Genomic DNA, 21,020 nt, shown 5'->3' with positions numbered 1-21,020 from the left:
TATGCACTTGGCCAGATGATTCTGCATCTTTGTTGCATTCTTCACATATGATTTGGCACAGTATTTGCAAATGTCACAGCTTTTCCTTCTATATTAGCTGCAGTGAAATGTCTCCACACATCAGATAGTGCCTGTGGCATTTTCCTGTAAAGAATAGAAGAAAATAAATGTCTAAAAAAAAATATACAGTTCCATGTACAGATAAATAGTTAGGCAGTTAGATTAAACAACTCCTTTGTAAGATACATGTTTCATTTTAAAACATTTATGGAAACAGGCGAATTAACACTACTCAGGAGGCTCAAGCAAGCTAAAACCCACATTGTAGCAAAAACTAACTAGCAGAAATGTTTAACAAGTTCGAAATTATTTAAACACACTTTGCTGTAGGCTATTATTTACTTTACTTAAGTTAACAAAAAATCAGGTATGTCATATAAAATATATTCACCCCACCCAGTATTGTAATCAAAACTTACCAGAAAGCATGTAGTCCTTGGCTCAGACAGTGTAGTAGGGTGGGCTCAATAGCATCTCATGAGTGTGCAAGATCTTGCGAATCAGCTGTGCATGTGATGGAAGAATGCACTGTGCATGCAGAGGGTAGCAATTCCATTGAATTGGGGACAGTTTAACCAAAATATGCCACAAGACCTAGAATTGCCTTGTGTGTATCCCACAAAAAAGGTTCACTGTTATATTTAGATGAATTTAAGCAAAATTCCCAGGCTTAACTTCCCATGGAAAATGTACCGGAAAGTTTCCAACCCTTTTCACCCCTAATCACGACACACACACGCCCCCCCCCATCACAATAGCCATCACAACACGTCATCAGCTACATGCTGTGGTCCACAGAGAAAAGCAGAGAGAGAGAGAAAGTGAGAGAGTAACAGGAAGCCAGGTCAGTGGAGTGGGAGACTTGGTTCCATTGTGAACACAGAACTGAGACTACGGCTCCACAGGAGGAACTGAGATCAGAGGATATGGGAGAGGACATAAACACTACCGTACTAAAGCCCAAAACATAACACTAGTTCAACACTGCAATGCAGCAATGCTACTACCTCTATACAGTAGCAGCTACAACCCATCGCAGCCAGTTGCTCCAGTTATAGACGGGTTGATTGTTTAGCAACAAAACCAACTCAAAACAGACGGGATTGGCTTAGAATGTTGACAACATGCAAACTATATTTTGTCTCCAATGTTTATTGAAAACAAATACATTTGCACAATGATTACTCGTCTCTCGAATACATCGTTACAGTTGTTGGTAAGCTAGCATGCAAAACTTTGCCATATTAGCACCGACATCAGTCAAAACACCTCAAAAACAAAATGTTGTATCAGGAACAGGATAAAAGGAGCTGAAACGCGCCACCTACGATTCCCCACATGGCAGCTTCTTATTGTTGCTAGCCATCTGGCCATCCGGAATCACAACACCACACTGACTTCTGCCCCATTGATGCATGCACATCGTTGTCATGACGTTGTCAGCTAACCCATCTATAGCTACAACAACAAACTGTCCTGCCTGTTAGAGGTGACACCTTCAATGTAACATACATTATTTACATTTTGTACAACAACAAAAAAAAACATCTACCTACTGTACTAACACCTATGTGCACTCTCGCATAGTTAAACTTCTCAACTTGTTCAGGACGCAGCCCAAGTGTGATAGATTAACTAGTCCAACCTGTACCACACAAAATGGGCTTTGTCCCTCAAACAAATACCTCTCTCTAGTAATTATCCCTGTGACAGTGTGTCAGTCTGAGGGAATGCTGGAGTCTTGCTGTGCTAAGCAGAGCTGTCCTGTCCAGAGACAGAGGGATGTTAGCAGGCCTGGCCCTACACCAAGAGACAGAGAACCAGGGGTTGGACACTTCTGCTTTATCAGTGCTGAGATTTCCCATGTTAGCGGTTTAGAGATTGTATAGCCCTAGACTGGGCCAAGTTAGCATGTTAATGGATTGGAGGCCAACTGCTTTTAACCAGGGCCAAGTGTTAGCATTTTAGCAGATAGCCACTCTGCCCTGCTCAGCATGAAAAGGTCCAAGGATTAGCCGGTTAGTGTTTTGGGGCCTTGGATTTGCATTCGGGACATTATTATTCTGTCAAAGTCAAATCCTATATTGGTGTCTTCCAGTAGTCTGTTAGCATGTTCCCCATGACAACAGGGCTAGTGTTATCAGGCTATCAGCAGGCTGTCAGAGAGCAGTGGTAGCCAGCGTACGAGGCTAGCGGTGCTGTCTCGGAGCCCAGCAGATGGAGACCAGATGAGGCTTTAGAGGAGATAATGACCCTGGTCTGCGCCACGCCTAGCCACTGTGGACCCAACAGCACGCTAGCTACCGAATGACATCAGATCAGTTCTCCTCTGACAAGGGGAGAAAGAGGAAGGGCTGTGTGAAAGAGAGAGTGGGGGCAGAGACAGAGAGGGGCGGGGAGACAGGTGATAGCTAGACATCTGGTAACATACATCACTCCCCCTTTCATCTCTACCTCCATAACACAGACATGTGAGGTCTGGATTGTTTATCAAACACGGCTGGTCAGTAGGGAGAGGGGGGATGGAGAGAGTACTCTGGTTACTTTGATATCTACACTACTGAAAGACCTCTAACCTAAGGGCCTGTGTAGAAGCAGTCACAGTCCAGCCATTTCAAGGCTAAGACAGAACTACTCTTCACTGTGAGAACGCGTGTTTCACATTAAAACAGAAAGCAGGTTGTTTTCGGGTGTGAAAAGTAACTGGATGGGAACTCTGTGCTTTTTTCTCCCATTTACCTCAGAAAACAATTGGATACTGGTTCTAATGTTAAATTAATTGAATTATTACTATTTTAGGTAGTTTTTTTCTTTTTACCTACTGCTCCAAGCGCTTTACAAAAGCGAACACATCTTGTATCTGTAAAAACTTTGTGTGATGCAGAGACAACTCCTGTCCTCTACCACCTTTCCAAATGCACAGGAAATGACTCCATCCAGAATGAGTCATCATCCATCGACCGTCGCTCATTAACAGACTCGTTAGGGAGAGCAAACCCCCCCTCATCTCCCCATCCTACAGGCTAACGGGCGGGCGGAGGCTAATTAGGGTAATTAACTAGGGATATCAACAACATCGAGAGGGCACAAACAGTGAGTGAAATTACCAAAGCCATTTTATCCCAAAGCACATTGTGAGCCGAGAAAGCACATTGGGGTACAATACGTGAGCGTACTATCAGCTTCTCCCGTGGGGTTACAACAGGGTTTGGGTTGTTAGTGGGTGTTGTTTTGGTGCAGCCTGACAGACTCTGTAGCTGTGCTATTTGTGTTCTGACTGAAGTAAGGGATCAAAGATGGAAAGGCCTTTCAGCATTTATCAGAGCAGGAAAAGTTGGAGACTTGGTGATAGGCTACACAGGGCCGGAGCACAGAACGAACACACACACACACACACACACACACACACACACACACACACACACAGGAACTTTGAAATGCCTGTAGAGTACATTTTGTAAAACAATATAAAGAAACATTTGGTTAATCAAAACATTTAGATTTCCTATAATCATGTTTATATTTTTCAATATTCATAAACATATGTAAGACATTTGTTATTGAAATCAATATACTACTCATGTCACAGAGCAAGCGGTAAAGCTTCATATGACACCAACTTTTACTTTGTAGCATCTACAGCTGAAACACTAGTCTTAAAAGGAGGCCGTGTTTAGGGCAAAATGTCCAACTTCTATTCATTATTCATCTATTATGCTTTAATATACTAATGTCAAATATATGTCAACAATCCTTCCTCCAAAAGACGCTTCAATGGTTGAAATTTCATAAAAATCATGGTCTTTTTTTGGGGGGGGGGGGGCTACTTTAGTAAGAAATCACCAAGTGTGGTCCAAGAGTGGTTTCCCGCCCAGTTCTCTTCTAACCCTAATAGCCCAGTTCTGCAGTGTGAGAGCACAGAGCAGCTGACGTAAGCTATAAATACCTGCTCAGCACCAAGTTCCTGGCAGGTGTCTCTCGTCTGTTACTATCAATTACATTTTCATCCATCACTCAAAATCAGACACCTTGTGGACCATAATAACAGATCATAAACACAAGCACACGGTCCCATGCTTCACCTGCATGTTTATGAGCGTTGGAGCGTGCAGAGGAAAAGGCAGTAGTCGAGTTCACTCTCTCAGCACTCCCCTCCACAGCATCTGGCTAATCCAATCACCTTACAGTGAACACCTCACATGCACAGGGTTGCCCCGGTAACCTACTAGCAACCCTTCAGCACCAGCCAGAGACCTGGCCTACTCAGAGCACTGCAGATAGGAAACGGACATGTTCTACTATAATAGACATGGACATACTGGACAATCAGGCCAGCTCTATGCAATACATTCTATCTGAAATGCTCTTAAATATTTTTGCTTTGCTGCCATGGGGAAAGTCCCCTTTGAAAGACGATATCCAGATAACTTTGTTTGTCCAAAGTTTTAGTCCTGAGTGGACACACCTTTTCATTCCTTTGATACCGCTAACTTAATTCACACTCAGCAAAACACAGACACACCCGAAGCTCTTAATTATTGCCCATGTATTCTGAGCCAAGACACACTCCAAGTGCAATAACTTAACACAGAACTAAGCCGAAGCTCAGACACAGTGTGATTCACAGCTCACTTTTCCATAGAATGCAGCATGTCCCATCAGACAGTCAGATTCAACACCATGGACAAAGATGGCCCAGGCACAGCTGTACACACACACACACACACACACACACACACGATGGAGTGTGCATCCCGCTACACCCCATGTCCCTTCCCATCATGCATTGCGGGGCTGATTGATGGGTGATTGCCGTGGCGAGGCAAGGACGCGGCTCTCTCCTCTCTGCCATATGGTTCAGCCACAGGGAGCAGGAAGGAGGAGGTGCAGACAGACTGAGCCCATTTAACACCTCTCCACATGATGCATCCATCGGCCACATGTAGTGGAGCGCTGTGGATCACAGAAGCATAGCTCAGAGCTATTCTCTTTTCTCCAGCTTCTATCCAGATGGGTACATCAAATAGCTACCAATGATAAAATTGACTTTTCCCACTAGTGAGCTGAACCGAACACTGATAAACCGTGCTAACCAGCACAGTACGGTTCAGGCCGGTAAGATGGTGTGAAAAGGGTAGTGACCTATGATAGCCCTGGCTGTTGAGGGGTATGGTGAAGGGTTTTGGTACTTACTCATAGTGGAGGCCGGGGGTGGGGAACAGGGCAGGACCCAGGCGGGGTTTTGGACAGGTGCGGTCGTTCTCCACAGGTTCCCTCCTAGAGGCACTCATGACCTGCAGAGGAGGAGTCATTCAAATGAGCGGAGACTAAAACACAACTAAATAGGTGCTCAAACACATTTGATATTTCAGAGACAAAAATGGGTCACATTTTTTTTTTTTAAGTGGCGACACACTTCCAAGAAGACAAATCTTTATAACGTTCAGAAATATCATGAGGTCTTTCATATGAGGAATCACATTAGGCGTCACTGACTCCATGATGGGTACAATCTGTCCCATGTCCTGTCCACCTCACTGACATACACCCCTGGAGTGACGAGCTCCATGACACAAACACAGTACGTGCAGGGTACACACACACACACACACACCCCGATGAAGAGGATTAGAGATGACTGTTGGCATGGTCATTAGTGTCATCATTGAGCTAGTATGACAGGGTGCGGTGAGAGTGATCAGGCCTGGTGTGTGTGTGTGTGTGTGTGTGTGTGTGTGTGTACCCATAAGGCCCAGCCACCGTCCCACCAAACTAAATAACCATAATCTGATGACGGTGGTGTTCCTCTGCGGTGGGGTAATAACAGGTCATTGGATAGCGCTGCAGATGCAAGCCATGCAGTGGGAGGGAGTGGTAAATTAACTGGTTCATGTTGCCATGACACAACAGGGCAGAAGCCACAGAGGATCCAATTCTTCCTAGAGACCTCTGCTATTGGTCGAGCACAGGCCAGAAAAACACTTAAAGATTGTGATTCCATTAGGGGGAACAACTCCACTGTTCGCCCCCAGCGCCTTTGTTATCATTTTGTTGATGAAAACGGAGTAGAGGAGAATTCGGCAGCGTGGTAAAATAAATTGCAGTGCATATTGTGCTGTCCTAATGTGTGTGCAATGCTATCAGAGGGGGGAAAAAAAACTGTTGTTTGCAGTAATTTCCCCATTGTTGTAATTTCCCCAAACAGACGTGGCAGTTTCACCAATTAAGGATTCCAGCTTTAATTAACAGAAGACAAACAAGCGCTGACATAGTTTCATGTGTCAATCCAAAAATGCCAATACTTACAACTGTGTTCAAGAATCCAAGTTGTAAATATTAGGGGTACAGAAAAATAAGAACACCTTCCTAATATGGACTCGAAAGTTGTCAAAATGAGTAGAACCGGTCTCATAAAAGTTGACATAGACCAGGGATGGGCATGGAAAGAGCAGGTGTTCATAATGTTTTGTACACACTGTATATGAAAGATTTGCTTTGCGCATCTAATTATACAATGACATTTTGCTTTGTGCATATAATTGTGATAACAGTGATAATGTACTGATAATGCCTTGATGACAGCTTTGCACACTCTTTGCATTCTCTAAACCAGTTTCATGAGGTAGTCACATGGAATGCATTTCAATTAACAGGTGTGCCTTGTTAAAACGTTCATTTGTGGAATTTCTTTCCTTCTTAATGTGTTTGAGACAATTGTATTGTAGCAAGGTAGCGGTGGTATACAGAAGATGGTCTTTTACTAAATAGGGCTAAGTTCATTTATGGCAAATAAACAAAAGAGAAATGACAGTCCATTTTTACTTTAAGACATGAAGGTCAGTCAATGTGGAAACTTTCAAGAAGTTTGAAAGTTTCTTCAAAGATCTTCAGGCCTTTATGGTCAAATTGCTGCAAAGAAACCACACTAAAAGGACACCAATAATAAGAAGAGACTTGCTTTGGCCAAGAAACATGAGCAATGGACATTAGACCAGTGGAAATCTGTCCTTTGGTTTGACGAGTCCAAATAAGCGATTTTTGGTTCTAACCTCTGTGTCTTTGTGAGACACAGAGTAGGTGAACAGATGATCTCCGCATGTGTGGCGACAGTCAGTGATTTATTTAGAATTCAAGGCACACTTAATCAGCAAGGCTACCACAGCATTCTGCAGTGATGCGCCATCCCATCTGGTTTGCACAGTGGGACTATCATTTGTTTTTCAACAGGACAATGACCCAACACACCTCCAGGCTGTGTAAGGGCTATTTGACCAATGAGAGTGACGGAGAGCTGCATCAGATGACCTAGCCTCCACAATCACCCGACCTCAACCCAATTGAGATGGCTTGGGATGAGTTGGACCGCAGAGTGAAGGAAAAGCAGTGCTCAGCATATGTGGGAACTCCTTCAAGACTGTTGGAAAAGCATTCCAGGTGAAGCTGGTTGAGAGAATGCCAAGAGTGTGCAAAGCTGTCATCAAGGCAAAGGGTGGCTACTTTGAAGAACCTCAAATATAAAATATATTTTGATTTGTTTAACACTTTTTTGGTTACTACAGGATTCCATATGTGTTATTTCATAGTTGTGATGTCTTCGCTATTATTCTACAATGTAAAAAATAGTAAAATAAAGAAAACCCTTGAATGGGGGGGGGGTGTTAAGCAATGAGAGATAAAGACATTCCTACAGTAGTGCTGTACATGAGACTACAGGTGGATTCCAATCCTCTACCCTGGTTGCCTCGCATCTAAATAGCCCCACCTACTGTAGCTATATCTAGTCTAGAGGTCGACCGATTAATCGGCATGGCTGATTTTCAACTTTTCATAACAATCGGTAATCTGCATTTTTGGACGCTGATTATATTGCATTCCACTAGGAAATTGCGTGGCAGGCTGACCACCTGTTAAGCGAGTGCAGCAAGGAGCCAAGGTAAGGTGCTAGCTAGCATTAAACTTATCTTATAAAAAACAATCAATCACTAGTTAACTACACATGGTTGATGATATTACTAGTTTAACTAGCGTGTCCTGCGTTGCATATAATCAATGCGGTGCCTGTTAAATTATCATCAATCACAGCCTACTTCGCCAAACGGGGGATGATTTAACAAAAGCGCATTCGTGAAAAAAAGCACAATCGTTGCACCAATGTACCTAACCATAAACATCAATGCCTTTCTTAAAATCAATACACATGTATATTTTTTAAAACCTGCATATTTAGCTAAAATTCATGTAAGCAATATTAACTAGGGAAATTGTGTCACTTCTCTTGCGTTCAGTGCAAGCAGAGTCAGGGTATATGCAGCAGTTTGGGCCGCCTGGCTCGTTGCGAACTGTGTGAAGACCATTTCTTCCTAACAAAGACCGTAATTAATTTGACAGAATTTTACATAATTATGACATAACATTGCAGGTTGTGCAATGCAACAACAATATTTAGACTTAGGGTTGCTACCCGTTCGATAAAATACGGAACGGTTTCGTATTTCACTGAAAGAATAAACGTTTTGTTTTCGAAATGATAGTTTCCGGATTTGACCATATTAATGACCTACGGATCATATTTGTGTGTTTATTATATGATAATTAAGTCTATGATTTGATAGAGCAGTCTGCCTACCACCGCTCAGTCAGCAGCAGGCTCGTAAGCATTCATTCAAACAGCACTTTCCTGCGTTTGCGAGCAGCTCTTAGCAATGCTTGAAGCACAGCGCTGTTTATGACTTCAAGCCTATCAACTCCCGAGATTAGGCTGGCAATACTATAGTGCCTGTAAGAACATACAATAGTCAAAGGTATATGAAATACAAATGGTATAGAGAGAGAAATAGTCCTATAATTCCTATAATAACTACAACCTAAAACTTAACTGGGAATATTGAAGACTCATGTTAAAAGGAACCACCAGCTTTTATATGTTCTCATGTTCTGAGCAAGGAACTTAAACGTTAGTTTTTTTACATGGCACATACTGCACTTTTACTTTCTTCTCCAACACTGTGTTTTTGCATTATTTAAACCAAATTGAACACGTTTCATTATTTATTTGAGACTAAATTGATTTTATTTCTGTAATATATTAAGTTAAAATAAGTGCTCATTCAATATTGTTGTAATTGTCATTATTACACACATATATAAAATAAAACATGTAAAACAATTGACCAATTTATCGGTATCGGCTTTTTTGGGTCCTCCAATAAATCGGTATCGGCGTTGAAAAATCATAATCGGTCAACCTCTAATCTAGTCAGCCAGACATGTTGCGTACACCTGCTGTGGTTCAGTCAGCAAAGATCTAGCTAAGGAAAAGATCTAGCTAAGGAAAACAATGGGTTAATAGATTGGACTCGGGCCTGAGTGTGTGGGCTGAGAGTCTTAGCTTTAAGGCGGTGAACTGGGATAAGGGAAACCAGACAATATGCTCACCTCTGCCCTGACCCAGGTCTACAGCCAGCCAATCAACCCCAGCATTACTGAACAGCCAATCAACAGTAATGTTACAGGAAGATTGAGGAGACAGAGGGAACTCAAAGCCCTATTAAAATAGGCCCAACTCTGTATTATTTATGGGGTTAGTAGTATCTCTCTCCAAAGCTGAGAAGGTCAGGCATAAAGGAACATTGGCCCAAGGCAGAGTGAGAGAGATGGGCTAGGGGTGGGGTGTAGTGATCAGTGGATGGACCTCTCTTCCTTCTCCAAGGACTGAGAGGTACCCTGGCAGAAATGAGAGCATCAGGTACAGCCAAAGCAGCATCCATGCGTACGTGCAACGGAGGCTGCCAAACACTCGCACACGCACGCACTTGCGCACGCACCCGTACACACTCACGCACTCGCATTCGCGCACACACACACGCGCACAGAGCTTGGCTGAGGTTGCACAAACATCTGGTGTGCTGTGTGTGGGCCGGCCACTCCAAGGCCAGGCAGAGAGAAAGCAGACCAATGTGCCAGCGGGCATAAGCACCCACCAGAGACTGGCACCCGGAGCTCTGCCAGCGCCTGGAGAGGAGAAGGGGAATGTAATAACACTATACCCTCTCAAACATGTGGTATGTGTGTTTGAGAGGCAGGATGTGTGTGTGTGTGTGTGTGTGTGTGTAAATTGTATTGTAATCTATTTAACTATTATCAGTGTGGGCTGACCTGTTTGATCACACACACGCAGTTAAGGTCACATATAAAGGGCATTTTGTCTCTGGCAGTGTTTTCTGTGTGGGGAAGTGGAGAAACCGAATCCTCCACCCACTCAGTGCCCACAGCACCATTTTTCAGACTGTGTGTATGTCTGTGTGTTTTATTACAGAGAGAACCCATAGCAAAGGCCTGGTTGCTATGCTACGGAAGCTCAGCCGGGACCAGCTTTTGAGGCAGTCAAAGAAACCCCTCCAACTCACACAAGACACTGCCCAGACGGACAAACAGACTGCTCTTTCATTACAAACACAAATCTAAACACTAGTTCTCTCTCTGTGGAGAGGCATTACAAGAGGCACGACTGCTCTTTGTGCCAACTGTGTACAGAGCCCATGTGAAAAGTGTGTGTGTGTGTGTGTGTGTATAAAACAGAGAGGGGCATATGAGATTATTTGTGGCTGCTGACCCTTGCCTGACTACTGCAGGCTGCTCTCTTTCCTCACTGTCAGGGTATCAGGGCAGAAAGACAGAGATCCTTAGCATTGTCCAAGAACTATGAAATAAGGAAACATGTTTGAAATGGCACTAGGGGTATTTTAAACTGAACTTGATAAAAAATATAAATAATGAAGAGTTATTTTATTTTATTCTGTAAGCCATGGTATTCTATGTAGTAGTAGGTAATAGGCTTAGTAGTACCAAATGAATGGACATAAATAGGATACAACACTGGTGATGATTCATTCACTGACTTTTTTATCAGGACGATTCGAATATTGGAAAGGGGGGGTGACTTCTCTTTGTCGATTCAACATAAACTTACCACATTCATTGTGCAAACGTGATTGTACAGCTATAAAATTGTGTTTTGACAACATAACTCTTGATAATTCAACCAATTAAAGCGGTTGAGATAGAAAAGTTGTAGCCGTATAGGCCTGCTTTCCTATCCAGTCCAAATCACCGAGCACTACAGGTGGTGCAGGGCAGATATGTAACTACTTCCTATTCTGTCTATAGGTCTAACTGTGTGTGAAGTGGCTACTACCTAGATTCATTTGGAAGTTGAGAAATGTTGGTATAAATAGGGGGAAATAAATTGGGACAAAAAATGTGCATTTGCTTTACAGGTAGCTAGGATAATTAAGCTCGCTAAAAGGCTACATCTGGATGCTTTGCCCATCAATATTAAATGGACTCCAGCACAGAGTTGTATCGATAATAAACAACTCACCATGAGCCACAACTTCCTCATCAATGCCTGGAATTGTCTGTGTCAACAAACAATACTTACCATTGCGCCAACTCCCACTGTTTAACATTTAATGCACTTCATCAGCATGCCTAGCACAACTATCTGTGTGGACACTTGGGTCTTAACTTTATGAAGGGCAGTAAAAGGTAAGCAGCGGCCTGGTCTCAGACGAGACGTAACATAATAAATAAAAAGTAAATCCGGGAAACTCAAATGAGTATGATATTTTACATTTGGTATGTTACATATGACAGAAGATTACTTAAGGCTAAAATGAAAGGAGTGTGGTTGGGTGGGTGGGCATATAATGTGAACGTCAAGCAACCAAAAGTTTGGGTGTTTGAATCTCATCGACAAATTCAGCATTTTAGAAAATACTTACTATTTTGTTATTTTACAACTACTTAACAGGTTGGCTAACAGTTTCCCTAACCCTAGCCTAGCTACCGTTAGTAACCTAGCTAGCGTTAGCAAATCTAGACAACGTTAGCCACAACGAATTGAGATTTGTAACATATAATAACATATTGCAATTCATAACGTAGCGTACGAATTGCAATTCGTAACATAGCGTACGAATTGCAATTCGTAACATAGCGTACAAATTGCAATTCGTAACATAGCGTACAAATTGCAATTCGTAACATAGCGTACAAATTGCAATTCGTAACATAGCGTACAAATTGCAATTCGTAACATAGCGTACAAATTGCAATTCGTAACATAGCGTACAAATTGCAATTCGTAACATAGCGTACAAATTGCAATTCGTAACATAGCGTACAAATTGCAATTCATAACATGACTTTCAAATTGCAGTTCGTAACATAGCATACGAAATGGATGATGGACATCCAAAAAAATGAATACATACCATTTAGAGGTGTGAACATTTAAACATTAAATGTAAACCAAATTGGGATCCTAACGTTCAGAAAAAAAATCCCTTACTGAAAAACTGTTTTTCTTCACAAAATTACAAATCACATTGCAGTTATCACAAAATTACCACTAACAGGTCCCGATCATCATCATAAAGAGAAAATAAAATTTTACAAATACCTAACGCAACAATGCTGTAATGTTAGGAGAAAAATACATGTTTGCTACTTTATTAACAGGAGCTGTAATGCACGAGGGAGAGCGAGAGGCTTGAAGCAGAGCAGCAGATCAAATGTTTGTGACTAGGGGAGCAGGAAGAGGGAAAAAAGATAGCAACCAGATCGACTCGCGCTGGTAGACTCACTTATTGCTAGTTATTTATCATCTCATCTGATTACATAGTACCTGTTTTGACTGCATCAAACAGAGAGACGTTAGTTAAGCTAGCTAACGTTAGCTAGGCTAATTGAGACTACATAACTCACCTTCCGAAAACCGACAGTAAATAACAACTCCATTCAGATGATTCATTATAGCTTACCTGTTGGCTCTTGGTGTAGCTGGTCCTTATCATTTAACTTTTAGTTCTGTCATTATAATTCCATCTTCCATTGATGAGCCTATAGATCCACTACATGGGCAAAAGTATGTGGACACCCTTCAACTTAGTGGATTCGGCTATTTCAGTCACACCTGTTGCCGACAGGTGTATAAGATCGAGCACAAATCCATGCAATCTCCATAGACAAATATTGGCACCTTTCTAACAAGTCAGTTCATTAGATTTCTGCCCTACTAGAGCTGCCCCAGTCAACTGTAAGTGGTAGGCCACACAAGCTCAGAACGGGACAGCCGAGTGCTGAAACACGTAAAAATCATCTTTCCTCGGTTGCAACACTCACTACAGAGTTCCAAACTGCCTCTCGAAGCAACGTCAGCACAAGAACTGTTCATCAGGAGCTTCATGAAATGGGTTTCCATGGCAGAGCAGCCGCACACAAGCCTAAGATCACCATGCGCAATGCCAAGCGTTGGCTGGAGTGGTGTAAAGCTTGCCGCCATAGGACTCCGGAGCAGTGGAAATGCATTCTCTAGAGTGATGAATGACACCTCACATTCTGGCAGACAAACGGACTAATCTGGGTTTGGGGGATGCCAGGAGAACGCTACCTGCCCGAATGCATAGTGCAAACTGTCAAGTTTGGCGGAGGAGGAATAATGGTCTGGGGCTGTTTTTCATGGTTTGGACTAGGCCCCTTAGTTCCAGTGAAGGGAAATCTTAACGCTAAAGCATACTATGACATTCTAGACAATTCTGTACTTCCAACTTTGTGGCAACAGTTTGGGGAAGGCCCTTTCCTCTTTCAGCATGACAATGCCCCCGTGCACAAAGCAAGATCCATACAGAAGTGGTTCATCGAGATCGGTGTGGAAGAACTTGACTGGCCTGCACAGAGCCCTGACCTCAACCCCATCGAACACCTTTGGGATGAATTGGAACTCCATATTAAATGCCCATGATTTTGGAATGAGATGTTCAAACAAGCAGGTGTCCACATACTTTTAGCCATGTAGTGTATCTACTAATAACTTGCCATAGGGAGGGTCTAGCTCTGTGACCGTAGCCTAGTACCAGTTTGATGACTTGTGATTGGATGACGACAAGCTACATGCGGCACTCATGAAAAAAGCAAGGGCACCAGCAGCATAAATTATACAATTTTCTCTCACCGCAGGAAGCCGATGTAGACCATCTGCAATGTGAATTCACGTGGACTTTAATGAATTTCGTATTGTTTGAATGGAAAACCGAGAAAGAAAACGTCTGTTTAAACGTTAATTGCTTCCCCATTTGTCACATCTAATACCAAACTAAACATAACATATACTAAATGGAGGGAGATTCACATTAACTATGTTACGTCTACCCCCGAGTCCAGGTTGCGTTTGTTAATGCAGATAATTCCAGGCTAATTCCAACGCGTAGAATTTGTATCCTCACTAGGGTGGTTGGCATAGCCTACCTATGGATGGCATGTGAAACCGCAGCACGACATAACTCATTGCTAATAAAAAAAAATGAATAGGCTTTAAACGATGCATCTGTCAGCAAATGGCGTATCTTTCTTTGATGCAGGAGGCTGTGACGGGTAAACACATCCATTCCTCATCGTTCAGGCCATTCGGCGGCAAGAGACACGATGGGGAGGGCTCGTGAGCCACTGCACGAGAAATGCGATTCTCAGCAACAACGCTGACAGTACCGCAAAGTGATACAATGGAACACAATAGCTGATAACGCGAATATATTCTCTCCCTGATATCATAACGTCCACTACCTGTCATAAACAGGCCAGTAGGCTTATGGTTTATTGGCTTGCTGTATGATACTGTAAACATGATTTGTTTGTGTGATCCGCTCTCATGCTTCTGGGTGGAAGCCAGGCAGGAAACTTTCATTCGTGGGTGGCATTTGTAATACAATGTATCGGTTTGCGAGTTCCATGTTCGCAATTTCGCTCTTTGTGGCATAACTACAAAGTATCCCTAACCGAGTTTTTTTTCGGTCGAGCCGAAAAGCCAAGAATGTGTTAAGCCGCATTATCCCGAAACGGGATAGGATTGAGGCACTGCTACAAAAGGTAACTAACTACGTTACTATACCCATTCTCCCATGTAGCTCATCGCTACTACAGTAGCCAATAGTCCCAGACCTGGTAAAGAAACATGGATCGCCTTATTTACTCAGAACACAGCCACACGTGCAAAATACCATTCAATAACTCTTAATCAAATCGTTTAATTCTACAATTGATCCCCTTAAATCAATTAGGCTACAGGAGAAACGATGAAAGCGCCACAAACGTCAAATGAGTGAAAGGAAAACCAAGCCAACCAGAGCCGCGGAATGCAGGTCTGTGACCAATGGGAGAGCTTGATTAGTGTTTCTGCAGTCTACCAACATCGACTCTGCTGCAGGAGGCCGTCCGGGGGTTTGGCTAGGTAGGCCTCGATGAATATAAATAAGAACAAAGTTTGGAGCTATTAAACCATATTCTCGATTGTAAACAAAACACTGGAATAATCCCGCATACCGAGTCGTTCAATGCGGACAACACTACACAAACGCGTGCCCCTGGTTCCCATCACGTATGCTACTTTCAAAGCCGCAGTCCGCTTGCTAGCGTTTAGCCAACAGTAGTACACTGACATCCATATCGGGGAAGTTGATAAGTTATATTTCCCAGAACATTTTGAAAATCGAAAGGACAGGTTTACCTTGTTCTAACTCGACGTGTCCGTCTTGATCACATCGCTGCGTGTGTTTTCCCAGCCAAACTAGAGTAAAACATGTCCATTGTCCCGTACCAGGAAGTCAGCGCTCTCCCAGAACAGAACACTTCTCAAACTCACTATGGAACCCCTGCAGGGCGCTGTGTAATCAATCCCACTCCAGGTAGCAATGCGCCGCACGACAGGTTTATCTCACCCGCCATGTTGGATCCGAAACGAGGTTGCGGCACATAGGTGGCGAATAGTAAATTATCACTAGTTGTCACTTGCACCTTTTTAATTGATAGAAAAACACTTACCAACAAAGGAAAAGTAGTCTCATAGTCTTCGTATGCATAATGAAAAGTACTGCGCACGAGTCTTGCTAATAGCCTGTTAATAAACCTGGTAGCCTATAAATTCGTGATATTGATATTAAAGGAACAAACTATTGCTCCGCGTTCTCATATCATACATTTCAAGTGAAAACATCAGGTGGCCTGAAAGTATTTTATAGGTTATTTAGAATAGGCTACTTAAAAATATAAAAAATTACACAAAATGAATTCTGCAATTCTGTTATTATTTGTAACCAGCAACTCATAGCCTTAACTCTTCAAATCAAATCAAATGTATTTGTCACATACACATGGTTAGCAGGTGTTAATGCAAGTGTAGCGAAATGCTTGTGCTTCTAGTTCTGACCATGCAGTAATATCTAACAAGTAATCTAACCTAACAATTTCACAACAACTACCTTATACACACAAGTGTAAAGGAATGAATACGAATATGTACATAAAAATATATAAATGAGTGATGGCCGAACGGCATAGGCAAGATGGTATAGAGTACAGTATATACATGTGAGATGAGCAATGCATGGTATGAAAACATTATATGAAGTGACATTGTTTAAAGTGGCCGACATTGTTTAAAGTGTATTTGTTATTGAATGCTGAAGATCACTGTGATTACTGATCACTACTAAAGTGTATATTGTGCAAAGTGATACTGCTCTTCTTATCTTAGCGGGCCATCAACAAAACAAACCAACCTCTATTTATTCTTAGTGTGAAGTATCCACTGTACTATGCTTGGCTGGACTGTTTCACACAAAACTCAGTCAGTCCACTGAGGTAGGATATCCTCTTATCTATACTGTATAGTGTTTACATACCAGTGATCCCACTGAGGGAGAGGAAACTGCTTGTATGCACAACCAAGTCAGCCAGATTGGGCACTTATTATCTGATCAATACATTATCAACTTATAACAATTTATAACAATGTACAAATAGAATGTTAAAACAATGTTATAACATGACCTGAACCTATCCATATGATCTGAAGGTTTTGCAAAGCTGCACAGTACCAATAGCCCATGACTAAGGCCCTTGAGAACAAACAAAGTAGTTGTGTTTGCAGGACAGTGATAAGCTTTTGTACACAGATAGTGGGGATGGGCACATATTGTATTCTACAGAACCCATTAATCCTGAAAGTAGTTTTATGCCTGCCAGTTTCCAGGTACATTATGTACAGTACCCACTTTTTAAAACACTTTTTATGACACATCTAGATACTGGACTGGATGTCTAATATTATACCAGCCCCAGTATGGGTCGTAGTCTTAGTATAAAATTCTGTTTGGTTCTGTTGTGTGTGTATGAAATGGACGTCAGTGCGCTGCTAACATTTTTGCTTTCCTCCACTGTCCCTGTCCCCATACCAGGCTTGAACCAGTGATTCTCTGCTCGCAAACACACATGACTGCCCTCTTTGACAACGTACCAACCGTTTCTGCTATCAAAAAATATCTAATTCGATAGCTTCATCGGCGACCTTTCAACCTAGCTGTGGAGTGAGTTTACGGTACGTTCTTAACTTCGTTACACTCACCCCTTCTAAACTACACAGCTAGTGACCCCGGCCGTTGAGCTGAGCCCAACTGCGTATCTGGGTCACGGCACCAGTGAAACAGTCGTCAGTGTGCTGCTAAAGGTATGGCTTTCTCCACTGTCTCTGTCTCCATACCGGGCTTAAACCAGTGATCCTCCACTCGCGAACACACATAACCGCCCTCCTTGAAAACATACCAACCATTTCTGCTATCCAAAAATATCTAATTTGATAGCTCCATTGGCGACATTTCTAGGTAGCTGTGGAGGGAGTTTACGGTACGTTCTTAACTCTGTTACTTGTGCTTCCTAGTGATGTGGCCCTCTTCTAACAGAGGCTTTGAGAAACAAAGATGGTGTATAATGTGTGCAGCGCAGTGCGGTAGAGTATTTACCTTTGAGAGTGTTATTGGAAGAACATAGAGACTGCTTAAAGGTTATGCTAACTGGGGCCTGTGCCTCCTTGGCTGACTTCAAATTAGAATAAATCGTTCTTCGATTTCACTACAAGTCACTAGCAATGTCTACACATTGACGTGTTTGTTTTGAGGTTACTATATAATGAGACTAGACACAATACACAAGGTATACTGTAGCAAGGTTTGATGTTTATTACGTCTTTATGGATTTCAAACATCTAAATTCTATTCCGAAACAGTCACAACAATTTAGTCAAGCAATGTATGCATTTATGTGTTTGTCACTTGTTGTTGAACACACAGTATGGCAGACATTAATGAACCGCACCATTAATGAACCGCTCCATTCAATTAGAAAGCAAACTAGGAGTGCTGTAGAGAAGTCACAAACAAACAAATGAAACTATTTCACCAGCGTCAGGGGTCAATAACCTTTTACAGAACAGTTAGCTAGTCTAGGTGTCTGAGTCACAGGTGGTAATCTGTTGACAGCAGTGCAATCTCTTGTTATCTATCTCTCCCAGTTAGAAACTCTGTCTCGCTCACCTTGTTAGTGTCACACTTTATGTCCCATCAGTTATATTAATGTCACACCTAACGAGGTTAAGGCATTGGGGAGAGTGTCACACTCCCACAGTTCACCCGCTGCGTGTGTTGATTTCATGGCCTATTAGGCCTGTGATTGTGGCAGCGGTGTCTGCAAACCAAGTCTGCCCCAACAAGAGTAACTACTCAAATAAAGAGCACAGTATGCTGCCTGACTGATACACAGAGGGATACCAGTAGATTATTTTCACTTTGTGTACAGTTTTTGTTTGCAGAAATTATTTAATCATTTTATTACAGTCCTGGAGGACATTTAAGTACAGCCCTCAGAAAACAAGAATAGTCTGTCTATCCCAGGAGGGGAGAAGTGGAGGCAGTCTCCATCCTAATGATCCTCCTTCATGTTGGTGACTGTGGACCCACAGATACACAGGGGTTCTCTGGGTGTGGACCAGGAATCAAACACCCACGAGGAGCACAGGATGCTTCCCACACTGGAGAGTCTGCATAGGAACAAGCAGGAGAGGTAAACGAACAACACACCCAAGCTTCAATAGGAATCATGTAATAGTAGATCACATTTATGGGCTCTAATCACCTCATAACCTTAATGGTTTACCTTTTACACTTCATGCACAAGTGATAGGTAGCATTTACTGTGGCCTTTTGGTATTTGAAGGAAAATACTTATTTAATGGTGCATAAAGTTTAACAGCATCGTATGTTTTTATGAGACTGTTTAGATCAGACGAATGGAAATAAAAGCATATTCCAAGCTGTATGTTCCTTCATAGTCACAAGATGGCAGCAGAGTACTGTATAAATCCAATAGGGGGTAAGTCATTTTGGGAGCATTTCTGAAAATGCAAATTTTGGATATTAACTCTACATACATTGAATAAATATTTTGCCCAAAAACATCCAGTGTCTATTTGGTTATTACAAAGTTTGTTTAAAGTACTATGAGATAACAAAAGTAGGCCTTCCTTTGTATTTTGTATTTGTATTTATTAGGGATCCACATTAGCTGCTGCCAAAGCAGGAGCTACTCTTCCTGGGGTCCAAACACACCAAAGCACCCACATTACATATAAAACAGATAAAACAGTGAACTATGTTTGTACTGAATGAGCTAAAGATCAAACAGTACATCATATAACATCATTACATCACCACATATCCACAACACAAAATGTTCAATACCACCATACAACATCACAATGTGTGCGTATGCATGTGTCTGTACCTTTGTGTGTGTCTCTTCACAGTCCCCGTTGTTCCATAAGGTGTATTTTTACGCTTTTTAAATCTGATTATACTGCTTGCATCAGTTACCTGATGTGGAATAGAGTTCCATGTAGTCATGGCTCTATGTAGTACTGTGCGCCTCCCATAGTCTGTTCTGGACTTGGGGACTGTCTGTCTGTCTGGTGGCATGTCTTGTGGGGTATGCATGAGTGTCCGAGCTGTCTGCTAGTATTTTAAACAGACAGCTTGGTGCATTCAGCTTGTTTGTCAACTCCTCTTACAAAAACAAGTAATGGTGAAGTCAATCTCTCTTCCACTTTGAGCCACGAGAGATTGACATGCATGTCATTAATGTTAGCTCTCCATGTACTTTTAAGGGCCAGCCTTGCTGCCCTGTTCTGAGCCAACTGCAATTTTCAAGTCCCTCTTTGTGGCACCTGACTACACTACTGAACAGTAGTCTAGGTGCGATAAAACTAGGGCCTATAGGACCTGCCTTGTTAAGGCAGAGCGGCGCATTGTTAAGTGTTGCAGTCATTTCAGTCGCTCTAGTAGATGACGTGTATAGTGTTGAGTCATCCGCATACGTAAGCACACTGGACTTACTCAAAGCCAGTTCCATTTCATTAGTATAGATTGAAAAAAGCAAAGGGCCTAAAAAGCTACCCTGGGGAATTCCTGATTCTACCTGGATTGTTTGAGATGCTTCCTTTAAAGAACACCCTCTGTGTTCTGTTAGACAACTCTTTATCCCCATTATAGCAAGGGGTGTAAAGCCATAACACATACATTTTGTCCAGCAGCAGACTATGATCAATAATGTCAAAAGCTGCGCTGAAGTCTAACAAGACAGCCCCCACTATCATGACACAAGGCGAGACCCAGATGCAGAGAGAGGAGGCAGATGGTTGGAGTCTTACAATATTTATTAATCCAATAGGGGAAGGCAAGAGAATGGTCGTGGACAGACAAAAGGGTCAAAACCAGTTCAGAGTCCAAAAAGAACCGAAGGGCAGGCAGAAGGATCAGGCAGGCAGGAAAGTAGTCCAGAGTCATGCATGGGTCAAAACCGGGAGGACTATCAAAAGGAGTACAATAAAAACACGCTGGTTGACTTGACTAACATACAAGACAAACTGGCACAGAGAGACAGGAAACACAGGGATGAATACACTGGGGAAAATAAGCGACACCTGGAGGGGGTGGAGACAATCACAGGAACAGGTCAAACGGATCAGGGCGTGACACCCACAATCATTTTATCATCAATTTCTCTCAGCCAATCATCAG

The 21,020-nt window shown here is 42.4% G+C and overlaps 1 protein-coding gene across 1 annotated transcript in view; it reads right to left on the bottom strand.

Moving 5' to 3' along the window:
* The window catches only part of LOC106609340 (USP6 N-terminal-like protein), a 67,031-nt gene extending 51,160 nt beyond the window's left edge, over window positions 1-15,871 (bottom strand). Inside the window, exons 1-2 of the mRNA XM_014208072.2 lie at window positions 15,623-15,871; window positions 5,254-5,354 (exon numbers count right to left, since the gene is read on the bottom strand). Coding sequence (XP_014063547.2) covers window positions 5,254-5,257 — 4 coding nt within the window. The 5' untranslated portion in view covers window positions 5,258-5,354; window positions 15,623-15,871. The remainder of the gene's footprint in view (window positions 1-5,253; window positions 5,355-15,622) is intronic.
* Between the last annotated feature and the right edge of the window lie 5,149 nt (window positions 15,872-21,020).

The sequence above is a fragment of the Salmo salar genome, chromosome ssa07, assembly GCF_905237065.1.
Source record: "Salmo salar chromosome ssa07, Ssal_v3.1, whole genome shotgun sequence".
NCBI lineage: Eukaryota > Metazoa > Chordata > Actinopteri > Salmoniformes > Salmonidae > Salmo > Salmo salar.
Note: the sequence above shows the minus strand (reverse complement) of the source record. Positions and strands in the feature narration are given on the sequence as shown.